This window comes from Magnolia sinica, chromosome 17 (genome assembly GCF_029962835.1).
Source record: "Magnolia sinica isolate HGM2019 chromosome 17, MsV1, whole genome shotgun sequence".
Taxonomy (NCBI): Eukaryota; Viridiplantae; Streptophyta; class Magnoliopsida; order Magnoliales; family Magnoliaceae; genus Magnolia; species Magnolia sinica.
The window spans coordinates 1743777-1768995 of NC_080589.1; the positions used below are offsets into that span (position 1 = coordinate 1743777).

At 38.7% G+C, this 25219-nt stretch overlaps 1 protein-coding gene and 2 long non-coding RNA genes across 6 annotated transcripts in view; 2 read left to right on the top strand and 1 right to left on the bottom strand.

Annotated features, from left to right (window-relative positions):
* Nucleotides 1-12073, top strand: part of LOC131231970 (pentatricopeptide repeat-containing protein At2g32630-like) — a 29843-nt gene extending 17770 nt beyond the window's left edge. Inside the window, exon 2 of the mRNA XM_058228396.1 lies at nucleotides 10061-12073. Within this exon, the coding sequence (XP_058084379.1) occupies nucleotides 10133-11983 (1851 nt within the window). The 5' untranslated portion in view covers nucleotides 10061-10132 and the 3' untranslated portion in view covers nucleotides 11984-12073. The remainder of the gene's footprint in view (nucleotides 1-10060) is intronic.
* LOC131231973 (uncharacterized) lies at nucleotides 3818-6680 on the bottom strand. Its single transcript, XR_009164584.1, has 3 exons — nucleotides 6207-6680; nucleotides 4917-5500; nucleotides 3818-3910 (listed from the first exon to the last, which is right to left on the bottom strand). It is a non-coding gene; the product is annotated as an uncharacterized LOC131231973 (long non-coding RNA).
* A 1903-nt stretch (nucleotides 12074-13976) lies between the features above and the next one.
* On the top strand, nucleotides 13977-24683 carry LOC131231483 (uncharacterized). 4 transcript variants are annotated; one of them, XR_009164379.1, is made up of 9 exons: nucleotides 13977-14558; nucleotides 15823-17440; nucleotides 19979-20048; nucleotides 21756-21814; nucleotides 21950-21997; nucleotides 22100-22201; nucleotides 22279-23016; nucleotides 23770-23845; nucleotides 24616-24638. It is a non-coding gene; the product is annotated as an uncharacterized LOC131231483 (long non-coding RNA). The 4 variants fall into 4 exon arrangements; XR_009164376.1 differs by lacking the exons at nucleotides 13977-14558; nucleotides 15823-17440; nucleotides 19979-20048; nucleotides 21756-21814 and having other exon boundaries at nucleotides 21831-21997; XR_009164378.1 differs by lacking the exons at nucleotides 13977-14558; nucleotides 15823-17440; nucleotides 19979-20048; nucleotides 21756-21814 and having other exon boundaries at nucleotides 21831-21997; nucleotides 23795-23845.
* The last annotated feature ends 536 nt before the right edge of the window (nucleotides 24684-25219 follow it).

A 25219-nucleotide genomic window follows, 5' to 3' on the forward strand; every position in this document is an offset into this window, starting at 1 on the left:
TTATTGGGCAGTGAAGCATATGCTGAATGCCAGTGGATTTGGCTAGGATGCTGACCTAAAAATGGTTGTTACTACGGATGATGTCTGGGATGCCTACATTGTGGTAAGTAACATTCGTGTTTTACTTAACTGCAATGCCCCTTTAATACATTATTGTGAGGTTTTATTCTATGCAAAGGTGTTGGTATAGTTTCAACCTTGCTAACATGTTGATATAGTTTCAGCCTTGCTAACATACTGATATGGTTTTGCAGTCTCACCCATATGCCGAGAGAGTACGTGGAAAACACATCAACAAATACAATGATTTGACAAATATACTTGCAAATGATTGTGCTCATGGCGCATTTGCCAACACCGCGTACTCATCTCCTCTTTCCGGTAGATGTCGCCATAGGGATGAAGTCGATTCTGATGATAATGAAACTGAAACTGTTTGTCTATCTTCAGATGATGAGGATGACCACGAAAGTGGTGCGGCATATCATCTCAATAAGGGATCACAACGACGGTCAAAGAGGGCCAATAAGGGGCCTATGGAGACTTCTCTTGGGTTTAGAAACAGTAAAAGCACCGCTACTGGCATGCCCCAATAATAAAGGGGCAAGCCAAGTGATCACATTGGTGATAAGATGTACGAAATGACTGAGGCTTTCAGGACCCTTGCCATTACGATGGCACAAGGAAAAACTATGACCCGACTACAGAAGTTGTTAGGCATATTAGAGGAAGTTGATGGTCTCAGCCATGAGGCCCAGGTCCACACCGCTCGGTTGATGCAAGAAGATATTGTCAGTGCAGGTGTTTTCATCCAAATGGGGCATGAGAAGAGGAAGGAGTGAGTCCAGAAGCTCCTCGACCACAATGCCCCTGTCTGAAACAATTCAGCCTTGGCTGCACTTGAAATTTTAAACAACTAAACTCTTTTTTTATTTTGTTTATGTATATTTTAAAGTGGATTGGGGATGGATTTTTTGGGTACTCGATGAGTACACAACACTCTACTTTATCGTCCTTTCGCAAACTTTTCTAGCTGATGGTCTCCTTATCTTTGATATATCTTGCCCAATAATCTGATCTGTCTGTTATCTAAATAAAATAGGATTTCCTGAGAACTGACTAAGTGCAGATCCAGGGTGCTATGTTTGTTTTGAAGTGCAGATCTCTGATGATATATGATGCTTTTCTGTTCTATATTCTGAATGTGTAAAAATCTAGGGTGATATGTTTGTTTTGAAGTGCAGATCTCTGATGATGTATGATGCTTTTCGGTTGCATTTTCTGAATGTGTAAAAATATATCTCTTGATCATTGAACTTATATGGATCTTATATTCGTAAATAGTGTACATATAAATCTTGTCACAATAGGAAAATATCAGATTCCATCATTTCATGGAATTGAATGTCAATTTAACGGTGATTGAAAAATCTAGAAGTGAGACTACGAATGTATGTTTGTCTTGAAGAATTTCCATTTCTTCTTCTTTGAATTACGATACAATTTTGTAATACATGCTAACATATTTGATGTACTGGATTCTTTATCGAAGCTACAGTCAGTTCATATTATGTTTATCTGACTTTGTTTTTTAATTTTTTCAACAACATACGAGGAAATATTACATCGTCTTTATGGGAAGAGTTTCAGGCCTGTATGATAGGTGGGAGGATGCACATGCGCAGGTCGATTAATACCGAGGATGTAGACATCAGTCGTACAAATCCTACGATGAGGCTACTACAGCTTGGGATAATTTTCAGGTATGTTATAGGCTTCTTAATTCCAGATAAAGAAGAATTGTCTTAGAAATTTTTGTCTCAATGTTTTGTAAATCATATCAGCCTACCGATTTATATTTTTCTCTTTCGTTTTTTTATGATTACCATAGGCCACAAGGCACAATTACCGTTATGAGGGACCTTCTAGGAGATTCGAGTTTGAAGCTCCACGTGCTCATGGTTCAGCTATAGTTGAAGAAAAGGTTGATGGACTACACGTCTCCGATGCTGCCATGCTAGATGAGAAAAGATATTACGATTTTTTGCTGATGTTTTTGCTACATTGAATATCCTGATAGGGGTGTTGCTTATATATGTAGTAGTCGGCTGGATTGTTTTAAATCTCATCTCATAGGGCAGGGTTAACAAATCAGAGAACTAGATATTTTGTATGGAAAAGTCTCTCTCTGCTTCCAACAGTTATCCCGTGGACTTTCAAATATGTTAAATCTTATTTTTGTCTGTTTTCTATGGCTGAATTGAACTTGACGTACACATCTTAAATTTACTTTTGTTAAAATTACAGAATGTCCTTTTTCTCATAGGTCAACTATAAATCCAGATGTAAGAAGAATATGAATCTGCCACAGTCTGTGGGCCCCACCAGGATCATCATATTTTATACATCCCGTTCTTCCATTTTAAAAATCATTATTTGGACCGTCCTATAAAATTGAGAGGGATATCATTTGCAGGTGGACCATGCCACATGAAAACTACAGTGATTGGATATCCACAGTTAAAAGCCTCCTAAGGCCTATTATACTATTCAATTGAAACATCTTTCCATTCACTGGTTCATATAGGCCCATATTTTGCGAAACTAGAAAGATCAGCTCGATCTGCTGATGTATGGTCCTGTATCACTAGCATGCTGGGTCCCACATAGCGTGTGGACGGTAATTTCTGCAAACTGTCTGATATAGTGTTTGATTTATCCACGGACATAACCGTTTGTATGATGTAACACAGTGGTTTGACATACTTCAACATTACATGTCCAACACGTCCAAGCCTCTTGACCTAAACGTCGACACGGAATTTCGCAATTTATACATATACAATTTTACTCAGAACCAAACAGTGTGGTTTTGCACGACAATCTGTACGTGCACCGTGCTACAGTGTCTAGAATACTGTGTCTATACAGTTTTACAGTGCAAAACAATACTATACGTGAATCTAAACATGCCCTTAAGCTTTTAGAGTAAATAGTTGTTTGACAAGCCCAGAGTATTTATGGTGTGAGTATCCCTCTACCTTTGTCAATATGTTCCCGTGCATAATTCTCACCCCGCTCTTACTATTACTCTTACTTGATCATCATTATATAACTATTTTTTAATACATTGATTATAATAGTATTGGGTGACCAGACAACTTAGGTCTCGATCTCATTCTTGAAGAGCACCAGTTGGATCGAGTTCATATTCTCATGGGCTCTTTAGATTCAAGGTTTCTAATTGGATTTGGGTTTTATATATATATATATATATATATAAGAGCTTTTGCATAGCTGGTCCATCTAATAAATGGATAAGATCACACACACATGCACCGCTTTGATATGTATATTGAGTAAGTGAAGTATCTTAAAAGTGTCTAGAGTAACTAACTAGCAACTAATTTATAATTGATATATCTAATCTATTAGCTATGAATAAAAGCCGTAGCTAAAAATGCATGGCTACGGTATAATCCGTATATTCCGTAGCAATATATTACTACGATTGAATCCATAGCTATATTATCCATAACTAAAAATCCATACAGCTGCGGATTATATTTGTAGATAAAAGTCTAACGAGAGCCATAGAATAGGCTGAAGTTAGCCACAACTACGGTTTCTAGATAATGTGCTACGGTTAAAAGCCATAGCTAGTACCTTTTTAAAAAAATTATAATAATGGTATTTCTTACCAGTATATTCCCTGATAAAAATTATAATAATGGTCTCATATCTGAATTTTAAATCTGCATATCTGAATTTTAAAAATAGATATATAAATAAAAATTGAGAGAAACGGCATTTTAAACCAATATAAAAAGACTCTAACTTACGTTTCTATAAAGAAAACAATATACTTTCTTTCTTCATATTCATCGTTATTAGGCGCCGCATAATCATCCTACCATAAAATTAAATCCTTTCATCAACATCTAACCATCTAACAACAAATCCAACAACTACAAATTTTCAGACTTACTTAAGATAAGTGAAAAAAAATCTCATTCTGTATAAACTGTGAATTTGGGGCAGACATGAAATGAATATGCAGATTATGCTTTTCAACCTTCCCACTTCGAAAATAATATCCACAATACAAATGGAAATAGAACAAACAACTGCATCGGAATCATAAAGTTCAATCACATGTACATAAAATGGTAAAAAGAAAAAGAGCAGAGATTGGACTGGAATCATATAATCCAATCATAACCGTATCAATAAAATGGTAAAACAACATAAAAATGATCTAAAGTCCTTACATTCGAGCATGCCCACACGACCAAAAAAGGTGATTAAAAGGAGAGAGAGAGAGAGAGAGAGAGAGAGAGCAAAGAATTGAGTCAAGAAATTCTATCATGCCCACATCATAAAAGTGGCAAAGAACTATAGAAGTAAACTAACATTCTAAAATCTAGGAGTTTCAACATCGGGTCAAAGGTTCGAGTACCCATGGTGGTGAAATCCCACGGCGTGCGTGTGCAAAAAAAAAAAAAAAAAAAAACCTAACATTCTAAAATCCAATCCTAACCACAGTAAAATGGCAAAATTAGAAAGAAGGTGCTAGTTCTCAACTATTCATTGACCCATAAGTGATATCAAGAAATACAAGCATCCCACAGGATTGCTTGTAAGATTTAAATTGAATCATAAGATTCAAATTGTAAGATTTTAACAAGAATGCATGTAGGATTTATGCAACAGCCAATATGGACCGAATGCATGCATTCATCACTATGGCAGTCATATACGTGTGGATTATGATCGATTTGTAATGCTGCACATAAGGGCAGTCATATGTGCATGGATTGTGATAGATTTGTAAAACTTCAGGGTCAACAAATGTTCATCCCTCGCCTATGGGTATACAAATAAATTGAATAGGTTCTTTTTTGAAGAAAATTTACCTCATTCAGCATCCTATGGAGTTCATCCCTCGCCTCAACTACACGGTCTCTGTCATTACTGTCAACAAAAAAAATGAGTCCCTGTGCGTTTTGGAAATAGTGCCTCCATAGCGGTTTGATCTATTTTCGTAGAATTCACCGCACCATATTATCAGCGAAATATAGTATGAAAATACTTCAACAGTCAAAGAAGTAGGCATGGATTGTAGATTATTGTCATTCCAAAATTACAACTGGATAATAAGTTACAAAAACAATAAGCAGCGCAAAAGATTAATTCATCCAGCGGCATCAAACCGATCAGATAATTGAAATAGTTCAACTGTAGTAAACTACTAAACAGGGGCAGGTGAATGTCAGTTAATTATCTTATAATAGAATGATACATGTGTCAATGCTTACATGCCAAGGCAATGCAACTGTCTCCCTGCACTAGTGGATGTGGCTCGTGTGCAAATGGGGTGACACAAGGCTTGATGCTATGTTTGGCAAGAATGCCTAATGGTGAGATGGATTTGTTGGTGGAAGGAGGGCTCAGGTTCTAAAGCCTTCGAGATTAGAATTCAACGTGCAGCTTCCACAATCTACAACATGAGAAATCAATCATTTGGGTTGATTGGTCAGAAGTACCTTGGAATAGGAACAATTCATAAAGAACTCACATTCAACAAAAAATCAAAAAAAGAAAAGCTTATAAAATAGTGGCATGGCTCTGGATCACCTGGTTTTTATGATTTCAGACATATGGACTACTCACAGTTAGGTATAGTAGATGAACGGTTTCAATCTCATACATATGTGCCTTATGTAACTGATATAACTAAGATATTAGTATCTAGCACTGGAACATACCTTCTCTACATTCTCAGATATTAGCATCTTTACGACACCTTCACAAAGGTTGACAACAATAAGTTTTGCATCTCTGTACATTAACGACTTGTAAATGAGAATGTAAGGGCTAATTCAATGCGTTTTTTTCTCTCTTACCATGCATTTACAGGAACATACTTTCACGTATTTATAAGAATGTAGAGAAGATTGAGAGAAATGATTACGAAATAAGAGAAGAATTTAAATGAAATAAAACTTATGTATTTTCTATTCAACCTTTTTATTTTTCTGTTATTTAAATTTAAAGTTGTAAAGAATGAGAGAAACGGTATAAAATGATATGAAGAATTTGCTCACATATGTAATTCAACAATAATTGTGCATAAGTGGAACCTATGGGCTTATATTCAACAGTCTAGAATTTAATTTCAGGTCAACGCTAGGACGGATCCTTACTCATGACTTAGTGGTAGTGACGCAGGGAAGGATGTGAAGTTGAGCATCGTCTTCCTCAAAGGTATAACTATTCCAAATCCAAGGAACTTTTTTAAACTCCTCAAATCCATGAGGAAAAGAACAATAAAATAGAAAATAAATTCTATAAAATTCAAGATTGATCAATGAATCCAATAAACGAGTTCACAACCCTTTAAATAGGGATACTAAGCAATAAAAGAAATTCCAGAATTAAACTACAATTAAAACTCCTAGAATTCGCAACTTACTATAAATAGTAAGTAGACGGTCCTTATGTCTACTAGTGTGCAAGGTTTTCAGCCAAAAATAGTATGTGTCCTATTTAGGTTCACCACACTGTTCTCCTAATTATTCTAAGCACTTTTCACATTAGGCACAACTTTTAAAGCCAAATGGATAAAGAGTTATAATCAAATTAAAACTTACTATTTATAGTAAAAACAGAATTAAAATAGGAAACAACTATCAATCTGGTGGTATTCTAAAGTAGCTCGTCGTACCCCAAAATCATATATTTTACGTTGATAACTCATTTCGGTTTGCAAGATACGTCCTTTTAAAGTTCTGACAATTCAGATCATCTCCGTCTCCGATTGGACCTTGGCCATGAAATTATCCACTACCCGTTCTACATTAGGTAGACTCACAAGAGTTTCAACATAAGGTGATGAGTTTGAGGACCCAGTGTGGTGAAAAACCACTATAGTACGACCCACCATGATTTATTTGTGACATCCAATGCGTTCATCACCGGACCTTTCCTAGTGCATTCGACTTGTGGCCCACCATGGCCTGACTCTATCAGATGGCCCAAGAGATGGTCATAAGAGCCGACAGCTGGTCGGGTCCACAAAGAGTATATATGATGGAATTGTAGTATCCTGCCCATCAACAAACGTACAATTTATTGTTGCATAGATTCCCCACAAGTTGGGGCCATGGTTGATCAATCCACCTTGCGTAAGAGAAATCTTATAAACCTTAGAGATTACATGATCATGTCTCTGTTATCGGTAGCTAACAGACTAACTTTTAGAAAAAGGCCATGATCGTTGGGTCTGGATGATTTATGCAGCAACCCTTATCCATAGTGAGGGCCATCCGAGCAACAAATTGGATCGTTGAACCATGGGCCCCACATGTGGAGATCATGGTTGTCAGCCAACAAGTAATGGGCCTAAAATCAAAGCCCGAATGCTAATGGGTTGGCCAAGCCTCTCAGACCAATTGCTTGTCTATTAAAGCTCAATCTGACCAAGCCCAAACCTGGCCCATTCTTGTGCCCATGCTCTGGCTAGGCTGACAGGTTCTCATACATAGCTCAAGCCCATACTGATTAATAAATGGACGAGTCGAGTTAGCTCGGTCAGCTCAAATGACTCTACTCGAAAAAGCTCGAATCGCCTCGGTTCAAAATTGAATTCAGACCAATTCGAGCTGGTTTTTGGAGCTTGAAAAACTTTCAAGCCAAGTTCGATCTTGCCTGAACCTCTACTTGAATTGGCTCAGATTGAATCAACTCAGTGACTCGATTATTTTGAGGAAAGAATGGATACAAAATAAATCACTAAATAAAAATAAAAACTTTACATCATAAAATTGCCCCCATATCTTGATTTTGATTTTGTTCACCGAATATTTGATGAAATGCTTGTAAAGAGTTATTACTGTTTTGCATTCCATAAGAAATTAAAGATGCATTCTAAGTGTATGAGAAAATGTTGCACAGGCTTGAAATGGACCGAGCTGAGCTAGCCAGACAAGCTTAAGGATTGAGCCAAGCCAAATTCAAGTTGGGGTTAGCTACTGGCTGAGCCGAGCCAAGCTATACCAAGCTCAACTTGGTCCGACTCATGTACATGTTATATCTTAGGCATGGGCCGTGCCCTTGGGTCTAGTATTTTAGAACAAGCCCAACCCAAGTTGGCCAAATGAGAAAGCAAGTGGGCCAGTTTAGCCCATTGACTGCCCTAGAGGCACTACCGTCTAAAAGTATGTTGGACGGTTAAAAATATCTTAACATTTGCATATGTCTTCCAATTTGGTTGGATGTACGTGAACTAAAGGCTAAACTTATTTCCTTATCTAGGATTGGTGGACATTCATTGGACGGTTAAAAATATCTAAAAAATTAAGTACTTGAAATACAAGTCTCTCAATTTGGTTGGATGTACCATGATTAGAAGGGTAAGCTTCTTTATTTTTTTTCACACGCACCCATCAACATACACCCACACGCTCACATGGTAGTGGGATTTCACCACCTATAGATACTCCGAACCAAGGACTAAGTTTATGTGCTTATCTTACTATCAAATTGGTGGACATTCATTAGATGGTTAAAATATTATATATATATATATATATATATATATATATATATAGAGAGAGAGAGAGAGAGAGAGAGAGAGAGAGAGAGAGAGAGAGAGTCATGCTCCCCTGCGCACCTACGCATGTGCGCACCTTTGCACACGTGTCATGGGTGTCTAATCTGAACGGTCCATGTGATGCGGAATCCCATGAAACCTCATGTGAGAAATTTTTACCTTGATCTAAAATTCTGGTGGGCTATAACAAAGAGAAATGCAAATCAAAATCAAGGGAGGAAAATGTTTTAATTTTTCGTGGCTCATCAAAGTTCTAAATCAAAGTAAAACTTGGTTCTGGGGGGTTTCACGAAGTGCTGCTTCACATGAACGGTTCAGATTTTGGATTCACATCACGTATGATGGGTTCTCAAAAAAGTTAATATGTAATAGGTACGAACTAATTTGCAGGTGAGCGTTTATATATATATATATATATATATATATATATATATTTGACCATCTGATTGTTGGACATTCATTGGATGGTTAGAAATAGAAAACATCTTAAAATTTGCATAATTGAAGTATGTCTCCCAATTTGGTTGGATATGCCACGAGCTGACGGCCAAGATCATCTGCTTATTTGAACATTAGATTGGTGGATATTCATTAGATGATTGTTTTTTTAAAAATTAAGGGTCTTACTTTGATAAACAAGTAATTTGTAAAAAATTATCTAATGGTCTTATTTTAATAAAGTGATTTATAAAAAATATCCAATGCTCTCATTTCAATAAACAAGTACCCGTGCATTAGAGGTTAAGATTGCTCAACCAATCTTATTTTTGACACTAGTATTTATTAAAAGCGATTTTAAAGATTTAGGCGGTCCAATTCAAATCAAATCATAGGACGCTAGTCGCTTCGGAATGCCTGATTTGCCAGAGTATCATATCACTCCCCATCTTTGCTCGTCCTTTCATCGAAGCGGACTGCGCACTCGCCGATTGAGTAAACTGTGGGGTCCACTGTGATTTATGTATTTCATCCAATCCGTCCATCCATTTTACCATATATTCTATGGCTCGAGACAAAAAAATGAAGCATATCCAAATATCAAGTAGACCACACCACATTAAACAATGTGAATTGAACGTCTACCGTTGAAAAATTATTGGGCCACAGAAGTTTTTGATCAAGATGATATTTATATTTTCCTTTCATCCATGTCTGTGTGATCTTATGAACGGTTTGGATGACAAAGAAACATCACTGTGGCCCCTAAAAATGTTTCAACGGTGGAAATCATTATTCCCACTGTTTCCTGTGGTGTGGTCCTATTGAGCTTGGATTTTCTTCAATTTTGAAGTAAACGTTAGAATTATCTGGAAAAACGGACGGACGGTGTGGATAAATCACATACATCACGGTGTGCGCAAAAGGGTTTACTCCGTACGATAAAAGCGTCGGTACGCAATCCAATTTCGCTTTTCATTTGCAGCGCAAGGGGAAAGAGGGGAGAAGAGAAAGACACCCAACCTCTCTTTCTTATATGCTCGGCCTTCGCACTCCATACACGAGATACAGAGAGAAGTGATGTTCTCCCGAAAACAGAGCAGAAGCTTATCAACAGCTTCTTCAATCCTAACTTCCAAATCCGACATCCAAACAGCTTCCAAAATCTCAAACACCCTCGTTACCTCCGGCTGCAATTCCCCCCAAATCAAATCCTTCCTTCCCAATCTCACCCCTCAAATCACCCACCTCATCCTCTTAAATCCAAAGCTCCCAACCAAAACCTGCCTAGATTTCTTCAATCTCCTCACAAAATCCCAACCACCCATTTTCCAGAACCACCATCTCCAACCCCACCTTTCTCTAATATGCAGACTCGTCAAACAAAGAAATTTCCCATTAGCCAAACATCTTTTGAAATCTGTATCCATTGATGAAAATCTCAAAACCCCATTTCCTGTCATAGCCTCAGCGATTGAGAATTGTTGCAATGAGGCAAAGATTTCAGAAAAAGTGTTCAATATGCTCTTCAGAATATATTCAGATGCAAACCTGTTTGATATGGCCTCTGAGAGTTTTGATTACATGAAAAACCATGGTTGGGTGCTTGATGATAGGTCTTGTAATATACTTCTTGTGGCACTTAGGAGGGCAGGTTTGGTCGAGCCGGCTCTTGGGTTCTTTCGTCGAATGGTTGATGTGGGCGTTTGCCTTTCGGTTTATTCATTGTCTGTCGTTGTCGATGGGCTTTGCAAGAAGGGAGATGTGAATAGAGCTAGGGAGTTTCTTGATGAGATGGGTGGTAGAGGGATCAAACCCAATGTGGTCTCGTATAATTCATTGATAGAGGCCTATGCCAAGAAAGGCAATTTTGATGGGGTCGATGAGATCTTAAAATTGATCGATGAGGGTGGTGTGGCCCGTAATGCCGTGACATATACTGTGATAATTGATGGGTTGTTGAATTTTGGTCGGATCAATGAGGCAGAGAGGGTGTTTGAGGATATGAATGAGAGGGGAGTGGAGGGAGATGTGTATCTGTACACTTCGATAATCAATGTGAATTGTTGGGCGGGGAACATGAGGCGAGCATTTGCCCTCTTTGATGAATGTGCCGAGAGAGGTATTGATCCGAATGCGCATACTTATGGTGCGTTGATCAATGGCCTTTGTAAAGCGGGCCAGATGGGGGCTGCAAAGATCTTGTTGACTGAAATGCAAAGTAAAGGGATTGATGCCAATGTGGTGATTTTCAATACATTGATGGATGGATATTGCAAGAAGGGATTGCTTGAGGAAGCTCTTAAACTACAGGTTGTTATGGAGAAGAAGGGCCTCGAACTAGACGTGTATGCTTATAACACGATTGCAAGTGGCTTGTGGAAGTCAAGCAGGGCTGACGAAGCAAAGAGGCTTTTGTATGTCATGGTAGAAAGAGGGGTGCCTCCGAACACCGTCACCTTCACTACATTGATTGATATACATTGCAAGGAAGGGGATTTCGTTGAAGCAAGGAGAGTGTTGCGTGAGATGGAGGAGAAGGGGGTGAGGCCCAATAGTGCAACTTACAATGCGATGATCGATGGGTACTGCAAGAAGGGCAGCATTAAGGAAGCCCACAAGCTTAGGGATGAAATGGAGGAGAGAGGATTGGATATGGATGTGTACACATACACATCGCTTATACACGGGCATTGTGTATTTGGGAAGGTAGATGATGCAATCACACTGTTTGATGAAATGCCTAAGAAAGGTATTCCTCAGAATGTTGTGACATACACGGCAATGATCTCGGGCTTGTCTAGAGAAGGGAGATCGGAAGAAGCGTTTAGATTGCACGATGAGATGAGAAAAGCAGGCTTGACGCCAGATGACACTGTATATTCGACTCTCATTGGTAGCCTTCATACATCGAAGCGGGAAGAGTCATGATACATTCAAATCACAATGTCATTTACCATTACATCATCTTCTTGTTGACAATCTAGCGAGTGGTTTTAGAACTTCCCTTGGTTTTGTGCGTGGCCCTTCCCTTGGTTTCGTGCGTGGCCCACCTTGGCAGCGAAATTCACAAGTTGATCAATCTTGTAGTTGGTTTCAGAATGCATATGCCTTTGCATTATGGTGAATTGGTTTCAGAATGCATATGCCTTCACATTATGGTTCTCCAAAAATCACAGGCATCGGCAACAGCTTGCAGCTATGAATTATGATCATCAGAAGCATGTTGTCATATATTTCAGCCAGTATGTGGCTTCATATTACATATATTGGGGTGGTATGGCTGTTACATGTGGAGTGAGGAGGGGATAGAGTGAGATTGAGAGGGGAGAGAAAAAAAAAAAGACTACACAGCTGTTTTCTTTGTTGTGACTTACTCAAGTCCTTGATCAGCCAGCATAACAAATGTATGGAGTGAATGTCAGACAATCATTAGAGTGGACCCAGATATAGACTTTGTTGCACTTGAGATGCTTTGTGCGGGTGCGGCCACATGAGATAAAAGAAGTGAAAGGAAGGAGGTGCAGTCTATGCCATCCCTTGTGCAGTGGAATCTCAACCATTCCCTCCCAAGCTACTACATTTTGTTGATGAAGTTACCCTTTCTTAACCATTGCTGTGAAGACCAATTGCAAGGGCAAAAACATCCAAAACTATTTGCATTATATCCAGTATAGATTCTTGAGCTCCTGTCCTGACAAAGTTGCAAGCATTCACTCCCATCAAAGAGTAAACAATGAAACTGTGATGACATTTCCTAGCATTCGTAATGATTGAGTAGCCTCCGATTGGCACGACTATGAAAACCCAACCATCTCTTATCACTCCTCCCAGGCCAAGTCATGACTAGGTCACCAGCCATTTTGGGGGACTCAACTCCAAATTGCAATTTCATTCCTTTGCTAAGCCCGAAATGGATCGACTAATGTAATTGCAATTTGGAGTTAAGAGTCCCCTGAAATGGGTTGTGAGCTATTCATGGCTTGGCATGGGACGAGTTATAAGAGATGATTGGGTTTTTCATGTATGTATGATTGGGGTGACTCATGCTGAGCGGAATGGAAGACCCTCACAAGCAATTAGAATTTTTGCTAAGAACTTCACAGAAGCAGTGATGGAAGAGACTCATATCATGTTCGGTGCCATAGATATTTGAGATTTTTTGCTTACATGAGTTTCTCCAATACTTCTATGTTGGATTGGTTACTATTAATCAGAGTTTAATTTTAATGTCGACGAAGTTCTTGTGCTTCCTGGTATCTTCTTCTTCTTCTTTTTTGAAAGGTATATGTTGGTATGTTGGGGAACTCTTTCCCACCCTCTATACCAGAATTGTTGTTTTCTCATGTGTGTGTGTGTGTGTGTGTGCAAGTGTGCGATTGTGTGTCTTGAAAATGATGGTTATCCTAAGAAAGGGTCTTGCCTTAGATTGCATTTGGTTGTACCCAATATCATGATATATTTGATATTTGGTACAACCAAACACAACCTTTGGATTACAAGTGAATTTGGGCTGAGCCATGCAAGCTGAAACTGGGCTAGACCTGGGCTATACGTGTAAATCTAAAATGGACGGCTGAATCCTGCCCTGAACATTACCAAGAATAGAAATTGATTTGCCCAGATAATTCATGCAAGTAATGCATGATACATCCACTACACCAAAATTATTGATCAGGAACGGCTATGATTTTGGTTTAGGAATTGTTCCTAATGCAAACTGTATCTGACAGTTAGAATAGGGAACGATTTTATAGCTTAATTAGGGCAAACTATTTCATTCCGTGAGACCGCCTGCTTCGAAACCCAAAATCCTACCAATCTATGCTTCTCTCTTCCTCCTCTTCAACAACAAGAAGCAATGCCAAATCAAGCAATGTCAGACATAGGAGGTAGGTTTTTTGGGTGGAGGAATTGCAGAGGAGCTCCTCCAATCCTTGAGAAATGCCGAAGCAGATCCACGAGATCAAGGATTTCCTTCTCCTCTATTTATAACTTCTCTTTCCAAAGCAGAAGCAGAATCAGAAGCAGCAGCAACAGCCGATTTTGATGGGTTCTCTGCTCGGCAACTGGCCTTCCTTCGATCCCCATAATTTCACTCAATTACGGCCATCGGATCCTGCTCATCCTTCCAAAATAACACCTGCCACCTATCATCCTACGCATAATCGGACTGTTCCACCACCTAATCAAGTAATTTCGACAGAGGCAACAAATATTCTCTTGAGACAGTTCTATCAACGGGCCAAAGAGAAGTTAAGACCAAAGAGAGCTGCCTCGGAGCTTTTGATACCACAGGCAGTCTTGAATCTGCTCTCCAGGTTTGGCTGGTTTTTTATTTCGGTGATTTGGGAGCTGGGAAGTCGAATCTGCTCTCGAGGTTCACCAAGAACAAGTTTAGTCTCAAATTGAAGTCAACAATCGGAGTCGAGTTCGCATGGCATAGCTTGAACGTCAATGGGAAGCTCATCAAAGCTCAGATTTGGTATACGGCATAGCAAGAGAGGTGATCTTCTTTAATGATGTGTATGTAAAATGTGGTCAGATCAATGATGCATGCATACTGTTCGATAAAATGCCCATGATAAAATGTTTATCCTTTTATGGTTTTCTTTTAGAATTTTATTTTGTGGGTAGATCTTTGGCCTTGGATATTTGCGGTGTCCTTGGGCTCGAGCTTGTACAAAGCAGGGCCATGGTTTTGTAATCCAGACAGTTGATAGGATGGGTTCCACCGTTTACAGCTCCATGCCTCAAGAATCCCCTTTGATGAGACATTCCTGATCCGTTTGTCAGTGGCCTGCTCATTGATGGTCTCCATTCAATGGAGAAGGCCGAAGGTTGGATGGATGGAATCTTCTATTACTAGAGATTTTTGTGTCAAGGTTCATTCAATGGAAAAGGCCAAAGATTGGAATGCTAGGATCTTCTAGTCTGGGAGTTGCTTGTGTCCATGTTCATGTTGGGTTCATCAGATCAATGGTCTAGATAACTGAATTTGGGAGTCTCAGAATGCTAAACCAATCCTCTGGCTCAATGTCATTGATTCCTTGTTAGATATATTGTGTTTCTTCTGTTTAATGTTTGATGATTTCTGGATATCCATTGTTTTTATGGGTATTAGAGATTTCTGTGAGGTTTCTGTTTAACATTAGATTGTTTGCGGTCCTTCAAAAAAGAAGGAAATAAAAAAAAAAAAGAACAAAAAAAGGTGGATTGTTGAAAATTCAAATATCTCTCTGCTTTTGTTGTTGAGAGACTTCTCTGTTTTTCATCTTCAATGTCCATTTATAAAAAAAAAAAAATACAAGTTTTTCTGTTATCATTGGTGGCATTAGAGGTTTTCCCCTCTTTTATGTCTAACGTTACATGGATCATGTTTAAATTCCATGTTTCTCCATTTTTATTGGTGGGTATTTGAGAGTTCTGTATTTTTGAATTTAATATCATAGGGGTTGTTCTTCCAAAAAAAAATATCATGGGAGTTGTTACCTAACTCAGATGATTTATGGAAGTTCCATTATTTCCATGTTTTTGATGGTAGGTATTGGAGATTACCATGTTTTTTTCCTCTTTTTTATGTGCATCATAGATTTCTGTGTTTTTTCAGTTCTAATATTTATATGGGTTGTAGGGAAGCCTGTTTTCTAGAGATTTCTGTATTTTTCTGTTTCATGTTAGATTGGTTTGTTTGATGTTAGATTGGTTGTTGAAATTTTCCTTTCCATAATTTTATCAACAACTACTAACGATATCTTATGTTTTATTAGGTTGCCTTTAGAGATATCTCTGATCTAATTCTTGTTTGATTGGCATAAATGGATCCAATGGGTGAAGAACAATTAGATTATGAGGATGATGAATACGGGGGAAGTCAGAAACTGCAGTTTCAAGGCATCGGAGCGATCTCTGCACTTGCCTATGAGGAGCTAATGGGGGAAGACGATGAGTATGATGATCTTTACAATGATGTGAAAGTCGGTGAGGGTTTCATGCAGTCGATGCAACGGAACGAGATGCCAGTTTCATTAGGTGGTGTGGGCCCTGGGTTGAGGGTTTAGAGCCTGTTGTTTCACAAGAGGTGAGTATCCCTGGTGTTGGGGTGGGAGGGAAGGAGTCGAATGTTGGTGCTGCTGGTTTCTCCGATGTGCAGAAAAAGACAACGTCTTTGTCTGGCAAAGGTTTGGAAGATAGAACTAGTGATTACCCAGCGGGGGTTTCTCAAAAAGATCATGTTTTGGATATGGCTCCTGAGGCTCAAGTAGGAAATTCAGAATTTCAAGGATCCATGCCTGTTATGCCAAATGTTGGTGCTGATCCTGGTCAAGTGCCAGGAAGGCTTGTTGGTGGGCCGTCTTCATTCCCAGATCAGGCCAGTGGTGGTAGCAGTTCATGCAACATTTGGATTAAACTAATCTCGATTTTGATAGGCCCCATTCTCCACATTAGGTTTGCCATTCTAAAGCGGCACTTTTCCTCTTCTCAATTGCAATTGTTGGTGTGTTTAGTTTTTCAAGAACTTCCAAAATCACAATAATGCAGAGCAAAGTGCCAATTCAGTGCGTCAAATCTGACATGGAGAGCATGTGGCCAACCAAATTCAGTATTAGGTTTACATTTGATTCAGGGGATCGTCTGCTATTTCACAAAGCGTCTTTAGTTTTGTATTTTCAATCTCTTCTTTTCTTTCTTTCCCTTTTTTTTTTCCCCTGGATTCATCTATAGGAAAAATGTAGTTGACTTGACAGGTCACCACCTCTGACCTGCATATGAGTAAGACGTACTCTTCAATCTTTAGGTCCACATCATAGCATACTGATACGCTTTTATTTACCTCCTCTTTTCATGAATCCTGCTGCTTATACACAACTACAATATAATCATTGAAGGTTTTAAAGTATGTTAACGTAACTTACAAACTTGGATGCATCGTGCTCGGAACTTCAAATGTACATGGTTTGTGATCGAAGGGCTAATCCAAAAGAAGCTTGACTTCAAGGACATGGTCAATGGGATCTGTGATCACAAATGGCTTGGCAAAGGCTTCACATGTCTGCTTCCAATTTGATCTTTAAATTGGTATTAGAGTTTCATGTTTAAAAGAAATGCATTGGGATTTTTTTATAATCTTTTTTGGTGTAAACTGCTCTGTATTAGAGTTTCATGTTTAAAGGAAATGCATTTGGGTTGTTTAGTAAAGATGGTGACAGACAGTCTGTGATTGGTTTGTTGTGCAAGTAGAAAATATGCACTGAAATCAGGTGGGCCGTAGTCTGGATGGATCATACTGCAACAGATCTTAACCCATCACCATACTCCTGTTCTACCTGCTCTACCGTATCATCTCCATCGCTTGGAAAACCTTCCCAGTAGAACAGAACAGAGCATGTAAGTCTCTCTCTATCTCTTTCTCCATGGCCCTGTTTTCTCCTTCTCTTCCATATGGTTGAGCTTCTTTGGGTCCACCATGACGTTTGTATGGAATCCAAACCGTACATCAGGTGTGCACTTAATATTTATATATACCTGTTGCTAAAGAACTTTTCATTTTATCATTACTTATCCTGTATTATACCATTCTGGAGTTCATTAGACGATGTTTAGAAGGTGAATTTAGTGGTATCTGAGCAAGACTAATATAATTTTCCCATTTTTTTTTAATGGAAACAATAGTCTAGTAACACATGTTCCTCTATGGGAAGTTTCTGTTAAAAGCTTGCTGTTTGATTACTATGCTAATTATATTCACAGTTAGCATATGGAACAATTTCTTTTCAAAAGTAGAATTATGTTGACTTCAAGAAATGGCACGTTTGATATGCTGTTTTTTCATGCTGACTGCTGAAAGCATACCAAGCATATATGTAAAGCAGTGGAAATTGCTGCCACCGGAAGTGTTATAGGAGTAGTGTCAACAGCAAGACTTGCCTGGAAATATTCGAAGAGTCCACATGGTATTATACTAACTATACTTTTTATAGCCAATACTATAGTTTTTAGAAGTAAGCAATGATTTATCATAACAAATTGTGGAAAAGAATAGAAAATTGTGGAAAAGCTCTCCCTTGACTTTTTGTAGCTAAAAATGCATGAATTAGGTAAAATCCGTGGTGTCTAATTGCCTATGTATACGATGTGTATATGTAAGCGTCTTTGATGTGCTGTGGATGCATGATGGCATTCTTTTTCTTAGTCAATGCACTATAAAATTCAAAAGGATGAAGATGATGGAAACATCCTTTGGTTGTCCGTTATTGTGATGATTCACTTTCATATTTGAGGAAATGAAACCATTATATAACTACACATCTCATCTCAAATTGCATCGGGCTCTAGCAACAGGAACTCTAGCACTTGCATATTCCCTGGTTTTTTTTTTTTTTCTTCTGTTATATATCTGATTTTATTTTATTTTTTAGAAAAAAGGTGCTAGATAGCCATTTGAACCAGTCCCTTTCCTCAAATTTTCAATTAAATATTTATATTTTCAAATGGAGATTAACCACTTTGAGAAGAGTAAATTCCATCAGTTACGTAGCGTTTAACTTTTAGGTGAAGTTTGAGAAGAGTAAATTACATTTTTGGTTGAGGCATTTAATGTGACTTGATCTGATTTTTATGTGGCTCCCTGTGGACAGTTCTAACAAAATTGTGTGCCTAGATCTTTGGTTTAATTAGCATCATTACAGTTCCATGGGCCCCAGCATGGTGTATGTGTTATATCCACACCGTCCGTCCATTTTGTGAGAAGCCTAGCCAAAAATGAGGCATATCCAAACCTTAAGTGGGCCACACCAAAGAAAGCAATTGGGACAATGACAGCCACTGTTGAAACATTCCTAGGGCCCACCATGATGTTTACTTGCCATCTAACCAGTTCATAAGGTCACACAGACCTGGATGAAGGGAAAACACAAATATCAGCTTAATCCAAAACTTGTGGCCCCCAAGAAGTTTTCAATGGTAGGCGTTCAATCCCCACTGCTTTCTGTAGTGTGGTCCACTCGACCCAATTCTTGGATATGACACATACATTTGTTGAATATGGACTTTGCAGTGTTTTCTTTCCAGACTGTCTATTTGCTGGACATGAATTGAAGGGTTAGGATTTTCTAGCCTTGGGCATTTTTTGGTGCATGAGCCATGCACAGTGAGGCATATCACATCAATGATTTGGATGACTGAAAAATGGGCCATGCTTATACAAACTGAAATCTTGACCCTACTGTACAAACGGTTGGCCGGAGCATTGTATGGTATCTCCTCTTTAGTCTGAGGGACAATCTATGGTTCTATTCAGATGCCAGTCCAGAAATCATTTCCTGGGAAAGAATTCATGAAAAATTATTGATTTGGAATTGCTGTTCTGATGACATTGTTTTTTTCCCCTCCTTTTTAAATGTTTTCGGATGACGCTGTATGGGAAATCATTTTCTAAAATTGCTGTTCTTTCTATAGGATTTTATTAGATAGAGGATCATGTTCCTATTCCATTAGAGGTGCAAACTTGATGGTAAATGTGCTAACCATTACATGTTACAGGGCCAAAATGTCTGTCACAGAAAAAATGGCCCTAAACGGCGCTGAAAGATAATTTTTTTTTTTTTTTCAAAAAAACAAAAAAAGAAAGGAAAGAAAAGAATAAAGAAAAAAAGAAAAAGGAAAAAGGCCATAATGGCTATTATGTCCCATATTGTAATGGTAATGGCAGTAGCCATTATGGCGACCGTTATTGTTATGGAATACCTTGGAAGGAATTTACAATCACTAAAGGTTTGCTTGTTGTTTTGTTTTTCTCTTTATTATTCATCTACTTATTGATTAGTATTAGTTTTTTTTTTTTTTTTTCAAACTTGTAAGTTGTGAATTTTATTTTCCTACATATTTTCTTTTGTGAATTTTAAAGTCCATTTTTTAAATTTCCAGCACTCTTAAACAGACCAATTTCAAGGCCTGCTGGTTTCTATTTAGATATGCCAAGAATGCTGCTAATCAGGTAAGTTTTCTTAATTTACTACACCTGAAATTCCACTGTTCTATTTGTACAAATGATTTAGGATTTTTTTTTTTTTAAAATATCAAATCTTACATGCCTATTTACACCAACATTGACTGTTACATGCATCCAAATAAGTGTTCTACAAACACATTTAATGCGCTGCTAATTTCATAATAAAGGGCTTTTCCTTGTTATATTTTGATGCTTGTAGGCTGTCAATGCTGATTCTGTTTCAAACTTGAGGAGTGAGCTCGAACACCGGTGATGGGGACCTCACGCGCACATGCGCATGCACGCAGCCCCTACACACGTACGCAAGGAGAGGGAGGGCCCCACTGTCAATCTGGCTCGATGACGACGTCCAGGGAGGGCCTCCTAGTTAGAAGACAGTTTTGGTTCATTGGAGTGGGCCCGATAATTAGCTAAAGCCCATCACGGGATCTCATGATCAGGGCCCACTAGTCGGATTGATTTCATATTTTAGATTTTGATTATTTATGTTATTTAGAAATCATGAACGTTTTAGATTTCTTTGATTAGTTTTTATTTTGGTTTACTTCATCGCTAAGTAATAGGTTGCGCGCATGATGCGAGTTTTGGGGTATAGAGTTTTCTTATAAATAGGCACCCCTTGTAGTTCTTTTGATTCATTAAAGTTTAATAAAAATTCCTGCAAGTTTTTTTCTACTCTCTGAGTTTTCGAGTAATGAAAAAATTCAAGTGGGTGCGAAGCCTTCCCTTTTCGAAGGGCTAACTACCGTGGTACGAAGCCACATCTATCCCCATCAGCCCCTACCCTCTTCCATCCATATATCTCACCTTCTACAACTATCCTTGCCTTGAATCCATCTGTTTTGCAGCGGATCTTCTCCCCACAGCCAGTTTCTAGAATCTTACCCTACAGAAGGGCTGAAACTTTGGCGGAGCACCGCGCACAGCCTGTAGCTTGGATTGCCCTGAAACTTTGGGGGTTTGGAGCCCACCCCTGGCTGACTAGGGCCAAGGAATCGGTTTCCAGGTGTGAGACCCGCTCGCATGTGCGGCCAGGCTAGTGCGCATGTGCGCTAGGCCCTAGCCCGCTATCCGCTCGCGGAAATTGTCTTCCGGTTTAGGTTTTCTCTTATTTTCTTTTTTTCATACCTATTTTCATAAACCCTAACCCTAGATTGCATTACCCTTAATTTATTTGCCCTTTTTTTTTTCACCCCAGGGTTCTTTGAATTGAAATTAGTGAATTTCTTGGATTAGGGACTGATTACTGTGCATGTGTGGATGATTATTTCTTATCTTTGAGTATCGTTTGGTTCATAATTTTTATTGATCCAGCCCTAACATGTGTAGGCCTGGACCTGCATAGATTCCCCTTAATTGAATGTTTGGACTTTCACGTGGGATGTGGAATATGTGTAATTGTTTCTGAACTAATCTTAAGCCTGAAATCTCGCACATCATATTTGAATTTCATATCTTGCATCAACCGATTGGCTGATAAGAGCCATAATCTCATTTGTTGCATGGCATCATTGCTTTACTGAGTTCACCGATTAGGGACAATAGTCTAACACTTTTTTGGACAATTCACCTTTTTGGACTGTATGTATGTTTTGATTGTATTTGTGGACTACGTCCCAACTCCCAAGTACATCTTGTATAGCTTACTTGATTAGTTGTTTCTACATACTAGACATGATAGATGTAATGCAGGTTTTGGAGAAAATAGGAGAGCAAACTTGGAAGATCTAGGCATTCTTACAGGAAGAGAGGTGAGATGCAACTGAAGGTTAAGAGGATCCAGTAGTTTGTAATTTTCAGCACTTGGGAAGGCTCTAGCTGAATCTTTTACACTTGTGCACTTGTCTGCTCCTTTTCTTTATCTTATGTTGTTGTGTATTCCACAGCCATCAAAACATATGGAGAGATGCCCAGGTCCCTCGGATGATGTCAAGGTACTTAAATGACAACTGGATTTCTCACTATATTCTGGTGATTTTGCATCCTGTTGCTCTATGTACACATCTTTCTCACTATATCTTCCTTTTTGTGCATAGAATGCTCCACACGGCTCCTTTTTGCTTCATGCCTGTGCACACAATCCTACCGGTGTTGATCCTTCAGAGGAACAGTGGAGAGAGATCTCCTATCAGCTCAAGGTACACCATTTCATGAGATGCTCATTTCCTTTGTTATCAGACCATAAGTTTAACACTGCTCCTGGTGAATACTTTAGGTAAAAAATCATTTTCCCTTCTTCGACATGGCGTACCAAGGTTTTGCAAGTGGTGATCCTGAGAGAGATGTGAAGGCAATTAGAATTTTTCTTGAAGATGGGCATTTTATTGGATGTGCTTAATCATACGCGAAAAACATGGGACTATGGAAAGAGAGTAGGATGCCTCAGGTAGTTTTTTTTTTTCCCCACAAATTTCAAGTTTAAAATGACAGAATGGTTGATTGGGACTCTTGGAAGATCTCTCTACTGTTCTTTAAAGGTTTACTAAGGTCAATCAGTTTTTATCTGATCATTTAACTTTCCTTTAGAACTAGTGTTTATCACCTTATTTATTGCTAAAAGGGTAATTTTTTTCTTAACCAAAAATAAAATAAAAAATCCTGAATTACCCTTCCCCAGGGAAGAGGTTTATTAAGATTGATGAATAAGCTATTTCCCATCTAGTTATAGATGTTCTCTGTTAGCACTTCTCTTTTACTTCTAACATAATTCCAGAATGGCAAAGGGCTTTATTTTATTTTATTTTTATTTTATTTAGTTTTTTGTTGTCGTCGATGCTACCTTTCTGGTTACAGTGTGCTCTGCGAAGATGAAAAGCAAGCAGTAGCTGTGAAGAGTCAGTTGCAACAAATTGCTACACCCATGTACAGAAACCCACCAGTTCATGGTGCGCTTATTGTTTCAACCATCCTCAGTGATCCTGATTTGAAGAATTTGTGGCTGAAGGAGGTGAGGGTAAGAGCTCTATTTTCTTTTAATCTTTTTAAGACAGTTTCATTTTTTAATCAGTAGATGAGATGGATTGATTCTGTTTTCCTTCATTCTTTAACTTTCGGTACCTTCATTTTTATTTCAGATCATCGCTGATTGCATCATTGGAATGCAAACTGCTTTACGTGAAAACCTTGAAAAGCTGGCTCACCTCTGTCTTGGGAGCATATAACCAATCAGGTAGACATGATTCATATGTGGGGATGTACCTATGTGAATGCATCTCAAACTTAATACAATTGAACCTTTGGCCTTCGACACAGGCATGAGCATGTGCACATGTATTAACTGTGGAACATAAAAAAGACACTTGAAAACCGAAAACTGATTGCACCCAAGCAAATCTCAGCAGGATATTCAAAACCTGCATTTAGGGAGATAATGTCAACACATGGTGGCATTGAACATCGGTAACCACTCTCTTTTAAGTTCATTCCCTTACCATGGCTGTAACGTAAACACTTTTGTGTGAGATGAGGAGTTTGTCTCTCAGCCAACGGTTTTTTGATGTCCTTTGCAGAAGTCCCCAGTCATGGACAAGGTCCTAGTATGTACTGACAACAGCTGCAATTGCTGTAAGTGATTGCAGCCAGTACCCTCGAACCCATTCCCTTTTCTGTCACTCGTGCATTTCATTTTAACATTATCATGTCAGTATCATTACCAAATATTGAATTTGATCTTCATCTTTTTTGGCATATGGAATTACCTTTTCAGGACGAGAATGATACTAATTACGAAGAAGTGGGAGGTTGCTGATGAGTTTGACAGCGACTTTGATGAAGATGTGAGTGTTTTTACATTTTTTTTTCCTTCATTCATCCATGAGTAGTTAACATTTCAAGTACTGAATGGGTCTTCTTGCAGGATACTCCAGGTAATGAAACATAAGGACAGCACTCCCTTTTGGAAGAATACCTTCTAATAGAGAGAGATGAAGAAAGCTCTGAGATTTCCAAAAGTGGAGAGGTTCCTCCTTTTTCTGCACCTTTTTCAAATGAAAAAGAGGTTATTTCATGGCAAGAGTTTTTACCGTGCTGTATGCATTCTTTACTTGCTGAAACTTCATGCATGCAGTTCCCATTCTTATACATCTGCTAAACATTTTACTTTATTTCAATATGCTAAATCTGGGTTTCATGGACCTGAAGGCTTTGGGAGTCATAGGAGAGGATCTGAAGGATGCAAAGGTGTCCATTGATGGCAAATTAGTCCTTGATTTCATATAAGCCATTCATGCTGTTGAAAGAAACCAAGCTGAATTAGATGCTTGCATATATAGTGAAGAAAAGAGACTATTGAAGGTTATACTTTTAGATAATTCATTGTGACCATAATCACATATACAGGCTGAAAAGTGATATATGCTTATGAAGATTCTCTTGGAAAATCATCCAATATTTCAGGTAGAAAATTGATCCAAAACAGTCAATGCTGTTTGATGAAGGATACATTCGGGGAGCTTCGAAGGATTCAATCTACATGACACTTTTGGGGTTCGAACTGGCGCTCCTGTCTATTTGGCTGCTGTTTCTTGGGTACTTGGCAGCTGAGGTTTTGGAGCTGGCTGGGAATGCTGCTAGAGACAATAAGAAGTCTCGCATCATTCCAAGGCATGTTCTTTTAGCTGTGAGAAACGACGCCGAGCTTGGGAAATTGCAAGCTGGCGTGACAATTTCCAAGTGGTGGTGTTTTGCCTCGTTTAGGGAAGGTTTTAAACGGTTCCTGAAGAATTTAGGAACGGTTTAAAACCGTTCCTAAATGACAATTTTGGTATTGTGATCTGCCTGTCTGACTTCATCCCCATGGCTCAAACATGGACATCTCTTAAAATATTAGCCGTTACGTCCAAATTATATAAGCCCAAAACGTGATTTTGTAAATTTGAAATATACAACGAAAAGCAACACTAATACACAAGCAGGTATTGAGAGTTGATGAAAGTGTTCGAGGATCTGGTTGAGATGATGATACGTCTTGACATTGAGGTCTTGGGCCGAACCCACAAGCATGTTCGTGTACGGAGTGCGAGGTACGTTCAATTTAAGGTCCGATGGTCCGGATCACTTCTATAGTCGACCGGGCCTTTTCTAATCCATCTTGGCCATGAAAGTGTCCGCGGCCCGCTCTACATCAGTAGACCACACTACAAGAAACAGTGGTGATT